Source organism: Canis lupus, chromosome 37 (assembly GCF_003254725.2).
Source record: "Canis lupus dingo isolate Sandy chromosome 37, ASM325472v2, whole genome shotgun sequence".
In the NCBI taxonomy this organism is placed as follows: domain Eukaryota; kingdom Metazoa; phylum Chordata; class Mammalia; order Carnivora; family Canidae; genus Canis; species Canis lupus.
In genome coordinates, this window is record NC_064279.1 from 25,249,811 (window position 1) to 25,259,599 (window position 9,789).

Genomic DNA, 9,789 nt, shown 5'->3' on the forward strand with positions numbered 1-9,789 from the left:
TATGAGGTCAATATATATAACTCAATTATATTCCTACATACTGGTAAGAAAAAAACCTGGACAAAAATTTAAATACCACTTATAATAGCATCCAAATAACCACAAAATACTTAGGGATAAATTTAACAAAACATGTACAAGATCGATATACTGAGAACTACAAAACATTGCCTAGATAAATTAGACAAGATGTGAAAAATTGGAGAAAAGTACCATGCTATGGATTGGAAAACTCAGTATTGTTAAGATGTCAACTCTTCCAAATTGATCTGCAGATTCAACATAATCCAAATTAAAAATCCCAGTAGGATAATTTTGCAAAAATTGGCTATCAGATTCTAAAATTAATCTGGTAAAGCAGTTAAAGGAATTTAGAAAAAAAGAAAAGAAAAAGCACAGGCTTAAAGAGTAATCTGTCCAGATTGAAAACAGGACTATGAAGGGTTCCAGAAGAAAGGTCTCCAAGAAAGAAAAAAAAAATATATATATATATATAAAGGTTACCTGATGAATATGAATGTATTGAGGGAGACATCTGAGAATGATGTAATAAAAAGTAATGATGAAAATCCTATTGTTAATTCTAGAGAAAACAGAACTTGTACAAAGAAAGGAAATGTAAACATTGTACCCAACTGTGAATAATTTCTTATATAGTTATTATAAGGAAAACATTGAACGCTGATTTAACCAAAAAGTGTGGTTATCTGTCCTGGGAGAATGGTGGGGGCCATATTTGTGTTTCCTTGGACAGGGGCAAATGCTGGAGAGAGTTTGAAAGAATGTTAAATCTTCAGAAGCCAAAAGAGAAAGTAAATAAATGATATTTAAAAGTGGGTGGAAAAAAAAAGTGGGTGGAAAAATATCAAGAGCCAGCTGAATAAGCATGATATTTAGAAGTATGTGCATTACTATTAAATGAAACAGCTATGAGAATTGAAAGTTGCCCCCTTTGCCTGCAGGGAGTATGGCAGGAGGGCTGCTGATGACGTTTATTATAAGCTTTATAAAGCTATTTCACTTTTTTTAACAATGTACATAAAATATTTTTATTTTAAAACATTAATTTTTTGAAAGTCTGAAATGTATTTTGTGTATTTTACATAGTTTTAGTTCTTAAATTCATGTTTACCCTCAAGGTTGAAAAAAGGATCTTGAGTTTAAAAGCAGAGCACCAGGATGGATAAAAGCAACTGTGGTAAGAACATAGCTACTTGTGGTTTTCTAGAAGGGCCAAGCCCAGAGATCTTTGGCCATTCCAACCTCTGCATGGAAACAACAAAAGGCTGTAGTCCATCATGATTTCTCAGTTAGTGGTCATCTCAGAGAAGACACATCTTGAGAAAGACCCTTAGACCAGAGAGGAGGTGGTCATTTTATTTCATCTACATTATTTTATTTCCTCTGAAAGTCTCGAGTTCAAATGCAAGTTGCAGGGAAAGGGGCCATCTTAAACCCCTACAGAATAAAACCCAGACTCTCAATTAATGTTTTTTGCTGGAACTAGTAAGAACGAGCCACTGGAGTGGGGGCGAGAGAAGGCGAGGGAGCCATGGTTGGTCAGAAGGGTAACTAAAGTAGGGGAAAATAGTATATTTCAACATAATTATTTACATGGAGACTGAAAATTTTTAACCTGGCTTACAATACAAATTTTCATTTTTTAAAAACATTATTTTTTTAGTTCCTTCACTCATTCATTCTTTCATTCATTTTTAGTAATCTCTACACCCAAGGTGGGGCTCAAAATCATGAGCCTGAGATCAAGAGTCCCATGCTCTTTCCACTAAGCCAGCCAGCTTCCCCTAAAACAAATTTTCAAGACTTAAAATCAGCAGGCACTGAACAGAACACACATTCATATCCCAATCCCTGTCCCCCACTCTATCCTTGATGTTGCCCACATTTCTAACCTAGTCCCATCCCTCGCTCTCTACCATCTCTGATACCCCAGTCCCCTCCCAAGATGTACCCCATCCCTGATCCCAGGCTCACCCTGGATGCTGCGCCCTCTCTGAGGTGAACCCTCTCCCTGACCTTGACCACGTATCTAATCCTTACCCTATCGAGTGGTTGAAACACTTGCTTTTTATATTTCATTATTTTATTTTAGGACCCACCTCCTGACATTGATACAGATCTGAATCCAAATCATTTGTGTCTTGTGGTCTAATCAGAGAATTACACTTTGCATTGAAAATCTAAGGGAGGGCAGCCCCCGTGGCTCAGCGATTTAGCGCTGCCTGCAGCCCGGGGTGTGATCCTGGAGACCCGGGATCGAGTCCCATGTTGGGTTCCCTGCATGAAGCCCCCTTCTTCCTCTGCCTCTCTCTCTCTCTCTCTCTCTCTCTCTGTGTCTGCCATGAATAAATAAATAAAATCTTAAAAGAAAATCTAATGGAACAATGCCACCCCTGTTTAAAGGAAATTCTTTTGTTTTGCTGTTTATTTTTTATTTAAATTCAATCAATTGACATGTATTATTAGTTTCATAAGTAGAGGTCAGTGATCCATTAGTCTTATATAACACCCAGTGCTCATTACATCACGTGCCCTCCTTCATGTCCATCACCCAGTTACCCCATCCCCCACCCCCAAAGGGAATTCTGACTACAGTTGACCCTTAAAACTCCACAGGGGTTAGAGACACGGACCCCACCGTGCTGTTGAAAATTTGTATGTAACTTTTGGCTCCCCTAAAACTTAACTGCTAACAACTTACTGTTGACCAGAAGCCTTACCAATAACAAAAATCACTGATGAACACATATTGGGTGTGCTCTATATACTGTATCCTTACAATGGAGTAAGCTGGAGAAAACGTTATTGAGAAGATCATGAAGGTCACCTGGCTTGCTCAGTTGGTGGAGCATGTGACTCTTGGTCTTGGGGTCGTGAGTGCAAGCCCCATGTTGGGTGGAGGGGGTAGACTGTACTTAAAATTTTTAAAAAATCATGATGAAAATAGATTTATAGTACTGTAGTTATTTTAAAAATCCACATGTAAGTGGACCCATGCAATGCAAACTCGTGTTGTTTGAGAGTGAACTGTATATCCCTCTCTCTTTGAAACACTTTCAAGTTATTTTATTGCTGTTTGATTCCCACTTCCCAGGTTCCTATCGAGGCCAAGTTTTGGCCTTTTCAGATATGTATTAGTCATTTGCATTTCCCCAGACCCAATAAGGATCTATGTTTATTTACTGAAGCCCCTGACCAAGTTGTCTTTGGGACAGCAGAGGATGAAGGAAGATGGGCATTTAAGCACGTCACAGGAGAGGTGGAAGTGCATTAGGGGAGGGAGGAAGGGAGAGAGGGAAGGAAGGGGAGGTTCCCAGGCCCAGTTGCCAGCCTTCCTCCCTGGTTTTCTTCTGCATTCTTCCAGCTTTTCTCATCAATCCACTTGGAGAGCCTCAGTTGAACAGCCAAGGTACCTCCATCCTGGACCCCAGATAACATCTTAGACAATGCTCCCCAGAAAATGATGACTCTGCCAGTGATGTCTCTAACTGGAGTAGCCCCTGACATTCACCCCAGTTCTAACATCTCTCCCTGAGCGTCACCACACCTGCACACTGATCCCATTCCTATACTTCACTCCATACCTAGTCCCAACCCCATTGAACTTCCCTGAATATCATTAACCCCAGCCTCAGCTTCTCCTTATTCTGCATTTCCTCCTGTACCTGACACTCATCCTTTTCTTACCTTCCACCTTGTCCCAAGCTGCCACCCCATCTCTGGCTCCCTGCTGCATCACCTCTAACTCCAACCTCATCCCTGATTCCAGTCTCAACCTTGATCTAAACCTCATCTCTGAACTTCTCCCCATCCCCAACCTCAAACCAGATGAAGCATTTCCTTTGTATTTTCTTCTAAGAGTTTTATAGATTCAGCTTATTATTAGGTCTTTGACTCATTTTGAGTTAACTGTTGTAGACAGTGTAAGGAAAGGGACCAAGTTCGTTCCTGTGTGTGTGGATAGCTACTTTGCCCAACACCATTTGTTGAACGACTATCCTCTCCCCATTGAATAATCTTGGTGCCCCTTGTTGAAAATCATTTGACCATTTATGCTTAGGTTTCCTTCTGGGCTCTTTGTCCTCACCCGCTCCATCTGCCTCAGTGTGTTGAGCATACTTGTTGCCTCTCTGTCACATCATATCCTACAACCATATTCAAAGGCAAGAATGAAACAAGGGTGTGTGTGTGTGTGTGTGTGTGTGTGTGTGCATTTCTTTTTTCAATCAGGAGTATTTCCCAGGAGTCCCTGGCCCCAGTAGACTTCCTCTTAAGCAATGGTGTGCTGAAGCCAGTTTGTACCTGCTTGTGAAAGCAGCTCATTACATTTCCTAGATTTTTGTGAGCTGGTTGCCAAACACTTGAAAACCCTTGAAATCACCGTGGTGGGGGCATTTACACCAGGTCACCTGGCAAATGCTACAGACCAAGATTTCTTTCCCCCAGTAGAGTGGTTTCCCAGCACACCATTGTCCTGAAAGTTCAGCAGTCAGAAGTGAATGACAGGGCCACTCCTAGCTTAAGGGAGTCTTTAGAAGTGAGTACCTGTCCTTTTCAGCCTCTCTCAAGGGAGGAGGGCTTTGCTGGCAAGCAAGAAAGGGAGAGTTGGGGCAGCTACTAATGTCGCTTGCCACTAAAGGCTCCCAATGGTAGGAACTTTCTGGTGTCATTTAAAAGGATATCTTTTAAACATCTTTAGCTGCCTCAGAGAACAGAGTGCTGTGGGCTCAGTGAGCTCTAGCAGCTGACACTGTAGCTATAGTAAGGGGTGGGGCAGCAGGGCAGGCTCCCTAAACCATACAATGGGCCTGAAAAGGACGTGGCCCCAGCAACTCCCTGGAACCACAGCTGGGAGCTGCCTTGACACAGAGACTGTGAACAGCCAGTGGACATGAGGTTTGGAACGGGATGCTGATGGCGAGGGAGAGCCCTGAGGGACTGCAACCGGGGCAGGGGGTGCTTAGAAAGTAGTAGAAGTGTTCGCTGAAGAAGAGCCAACAAAGGAAGGCCTGCTGTCCTTGGGCAGGTACTCCTTGCTGATGAGCCCATGGAAGGCCATGATCTTGAGGAGTCCATGGCGAAACTTCTGGCCAATGAAGGCATAGATGAGGGGATTAAGGCAGCTGTGGAAGAAGCCCAGAATCTCGGTGGCATCCAGGGCACGGCCAATGTCATTGCGGCGCTGACAGGTCTCCTCGATGGCCTGGAGCCTCATGAGGGTGTCTGCGACCAGGACCAGGTTGTAGGGCAGCCAGCAGAGCAGGAAGACGAGCACGACAGCAAAGATCACCCGCATGGCCCGGTGCTTCTGCCCCATGTGGGCCTCAAACAGCGTGCGCAGGGTGAGCCCATAGCAGAACAGCATGATCATCAGGGGCACGATGAAGCCAAAGGTCTGGGGCAGGGCCCGCATCACTATCCGCAATTTTGTTGTATTGGTACCCATGTCCTCGTAGCAGACTGGGCTGGAGTAGGGGGGATTGATGGCCCTGCGGAAGACGAAGATGGGCAGGGACAGGATGAGGGACAGGGCCCAGATGCCTAAGCATATGAACTTGACCCAGTGCCTCTTCTGGGTCAGCCTGCGGGTGGCATGGACAATGGCCAGGTAGCGGTCCATGCTGATGCTAGCCAGTAGGAGAATACCACTGTAGAAGTTGACTTCCTTCAGGAGCGAGACGATCTTGCACAGGGGTGTGCCAAAGATCCAGCCCTTTACCTTGGAGACAGCCCAGATAGGCAAGGTCAGGGCGAAGAGCAGGTCAGCTATGGCCAGGTTCAGCAGGTAGACGTCGGTGACAGAGTGGCCGATCTGACTGTATAAGACAACGAGTATGACTAGGGAGTTTCCCAGCAGGCTCAGCACAAAGACCAAGGCATAGATGACGACCACGGCATACTTGTTGAGTGTCTCAGTGTCTATCTTACAGGGACTATATATTTCTGTGGGTGGTGTGCCAGTGAAGTCTCCAAATTCATCCTCAGCCGACTCCCACCAATCAGTAATGTTCCACATATTTATCATAAAGACAGTCATGGTTCAATCTAGTTGAAAGATTCAAAGGAAAGAAACGTGATTTAGTAACTCAGATTAAAGTCACTCAATCAAGGATGTGAGAACAGTTACTGGGATATCTTCTGCTTCTCTGCTGGTTTGGCAACAGGAGATCCCTTCCTTCTCTTCTATTTTGAGCTTCTTTAGAGATCAAGTTCATAGCATCATCATTTGAGGGAATCTTTTATACCCTGTTATCACCCCCCTAAACATCCACAGAACCATCAGCAGTGTTCGAATATCTTTCTAAATCGTGAAACACTTTACTGGAGCAAAACCACACCAAAAGACCAACACGTAAAACCAACAAAAACTCATCTGCTGGGAAGAAGGAGGTCCTGCTATTTCTACCCAAACAGCTGTTAAGGTGACTCCCCCAAAGCTCCCAGGCTCTCCAGAAAACAATATGAAGATCTTTGGGAAGTTACCAAGACTGGAAATAAGGATATCTGGTATCAGTCCTCACTTTATCCTTATTTATCAATAATAACCTGCATGACTTTCAGTGGGTTGTTTTACCTTCATAGATTTCTGTTTTCTCATCTGCAAGTGGAGGGAGGCAGCGTATATAACCCCTGAGCTGCTCTCAAGCCTGAGGTTCTATCATTCTGATTCACACATTAGTATGTTTTCTCTGTCTGCAGATACTGAATTTTTATAGAAGACTGCATTTGAGGGCAAAGCAATAAACAGCAGATTGGGGAAATGTAAGCATCTTCCCCACAAAAATGGAGAGGTGTGAAAGGAAGAGGTGACAAGACTGTGTCCCCCTTGTTACCAACTACAGCCATGTATGAGATCAGAATTGAATAAGTGGTCACAAGGGAGGAGGCAGGAAGCCAAGTGAGCAGAAATCTTCAGGTCCCAGAGAAATGGATGCATTTTCTAAAATATAGTCAAACCAAGTCTCCCTCCCCGAGGATAGTCCTGGCAACAGAAATGGCTTCTTACCTGAGGCACTGGCTAGGTGTGTCCAACTGTAAAAGCCTGGAGCTCAGAGACCAGAATGACTTAACAGTTCGAAGAACCTTGATGAATAAAGGGAAATAGGGAAGGCTTGTCACCACACGCCTCCTCTCTGAGCCCTGCCCACATCCATATTTGGATAATAGATGATATCAAGGGACCACAGGGGATCAGAGCCTCCCAGGACCCAGATGTCAAGCAGAGGTATCAGACACGAAGGTGGAGTTAAGAGTTCTCTCTCTGAACTCTCCACATGGATGACTATTTTTGTTCTTTTCATTTTCTTGCATGTGTGTCCACTTGTTTATCCCTTAAATTCCCTAGTAAATCATCTTTGAAAGCTTCCAACTTCCTTTGACATAAATAAAGAGCAGAGGGTTTTTCTTTTTACAGTAGAGACTTCAGAAGGAGTCCACTGTAGGCCAGCCTGGTAAGAGCACCCCCACACACACTTAGGAGGGATTGGGGGGAGTGATCTGGTGGGAAGGAGGTGGAGGGCAGTCCTTAAGCTGCGTTTGGACAACAAGCACACAGTTTTTACTTCTCTTGTAGGCTTCTTTGGGGTGGTCCCAGTTGGGGGGGAATGTCAAGAAGATGAGAGGGAGAACTATCCTTCCTCACCCCACACACCACACAACCACTATCAACAACTGGTTGATTAGAATGGCCTGAGGCTGGGGGCAGGGACCACTCCTACAGCCTGGCCAGACAAGTAGACCATCGGTGCTGGGGCAATCCATGAACAGAGGAGTTGGGGTTAAGCTCATCTTGCTCCGCTCTCAGAATATAGAATGGCTTCTTGGACCCTGCCTCAGCTGTTCCCAGTAGCTAATGTTTGTCCCTGGCTTTACTCCTCTGGTATGGTACCCACTTCTCCATTGTTACAACATGAACCCACTGCGTTATAACGATGTGTTTACAAGTCAGGCTCCCCCAGTGCCCCCCCAGACTGTGAGCCTCTAGAGAATAGAGACCCTCTCTGATCTGATCCATCTTCTGATCCTCCGCCAGGGAACAAAGTTGGTGTTAAATCAATGGTTGTTGGGCAGCCCGAGTGGCTCAGCGGTTTAGTGCTGCCTGCAGCCCAGGGCCTGATCCTGGAGTCCTGGATCGAGTCCCACGTCGGGCTCCCTGCATGGAGCCTGATTCTCCCCCTGCCTGTCTTTGCTTCTGTGTGTGTGTGTGTGTGTGTGTGTGTGTCTCATGAATAAATAAATAAAAATCTTAAAAAAATAGAAAAGTAAGAAAATGCACACTTTGACAAAAGCACAGTGAGATACCATTTAATAAATAAATAAATAAATAAATAGTTGTAGAAGAAATGACATTAGACACATCTGCTCTGATTCACGGATCAGGTCACCACCATGATTCAGAGCGTCTATTGCTGTCAGCCACACAGTCATGTATGAGGCGTGCCTGAAAGCTTCACTTCCACACGGCCAGGCTGGTCTGTCTGGCGTTGTTCTTTTCCAACCCTCCTCTATAGTTTAAAGTTAATATCGATCTGTTCAAGTATAAAGTCTGCCCCTTACCATAAATGCCAATTAATCATGCCCCCGGTGCCTAAGGTCTGCCACTGGCAAGTGTACTTTCTAAGCTAAGGCATGCTCTCCTCCTGGGTTTCTCCTATCATTCATAAAAAGTGGCAGGAAGTATAAGGAGACAACTGCCCTGGGGCCACCCATCCTTTGCTTTTACTGGTGTTGGACTATTGTGATCGGATTGTCTAGACCAGAAAGGACTTGAAAGCAGGGTATTCCCTGAAGGGAATGGACATCCCCTTATTAATCATCTGGGAAAAAGTAATTCTGGGGCAGAAAACAGTGACTGGTAACACAGGAGGAAACTGACTGGGGCCTGTCTGCAAAACACCTACGCAGACTCAAGTGCAAGCTGAAGCCTGGGAAAAGAGAGTGTCTGCCACAAGGGGGCGGTAGTTGCAGGACGGGGACCCAATGAGAAAGACCCAGCCCTAGCTAATACTTTAAGTCCCTCTTTGTCCCTAATTCCCTTCTGGTTTTCTTAAGCCCTGAGTTCAGGCAGTCCAACATTCCAGTCTAATCAGTGAATGACTGAGGTATGAGGGAAGGGTCTGGTCCACCCTCAAGCCCAAGGAGTAAAGGAGTAGCACTCCCTCAGGGTGGTTGTGGCAGTGGCAATGGTGGTCACTGAGGTCTCCAGTGGGAAGGGACCCAAACAACCAGAGTTAAAAAGAATCTCCTCACCTTCGTGGATGAAAGAAATGGAAGAGCATTGCACTGAAAGAGGGGAAAGGCACATATAGGTGAGCTTGGAATAAAATGTTACCCACTTGAAAATGTTCCAGCAAGCCTGCCCACCCAATATATCTTTCGTATGCACCTTCCCACTCAGAACTGCTTGCTCCCATCCCTCAAAAAATTGAAAAAAATTCAAATATACAAGCTAACCTCACACCTAAAGGAACTGGAGAAAGAACAGCAAATAAAATCTACACCAAGCAGAAGAGAGTTAATAAAGATTCGAGCAGAACTCAATGAAATAGAGACCAGAAGAACTGTAGAACAGATCAACAAAACCAGGAGTTGGTTCTTTGAAAGAATTAATAAGATAGATAAACCATTAGCCAGCCTTATTAAAAAGAAAAAAGACTCAAATCAATAAACCCACAAATGAAAAAGGAGAGCTCACAACCAATACCAAGGAAATACAAACAATTTTAAAAACATATTATGAACAGCTATACGCCAATAAATTAGTCAATC

The 9,789-nt window shown here is 44.4% G+C and overlaps 1 protein-coding gene across 1 annotated transcript; it reads right to left on the reverse strand.

Annotated features, from left to right (window-relative positions):
* Positions 1-3,065: 3,065 nt before the first annotated feature.
* LOC112656593 (C-X-C chemokine receptor type 2-like) lies at positions 3,066-7,117 on the reverse strand. Its single transcript, XM_025441991.2, has 2 exons — positions 7,028-7,117; positions 3,066-6,066 (listed from the first exon to the last, which is right to left on the reverse strand). Exon 2 carries the CDS (start codon positions 6,056-6,058, stop codon positions 4,982-4,984), a length of 1,077 nt encoding a protein of 358 aa, XP_025297776.1. The 5' UTR covers positions 6,059-6,066; positions 7,028-7,117; the 3' UTR covers positions 3,066-4,981.
* Between the last annotated feature and the right edge of the window lie 2,672 nt (positions 7,118-9,789).

Excerpts from the sequence above, each read along its gene's own strand:
- LOC112656593 (XM_025441991.2), bottom strand. The coding sequence starts at position 6,058 with ATGACTGTCTTTATGATAAATATGTGGAACATTACTGATTGGTGGGAG.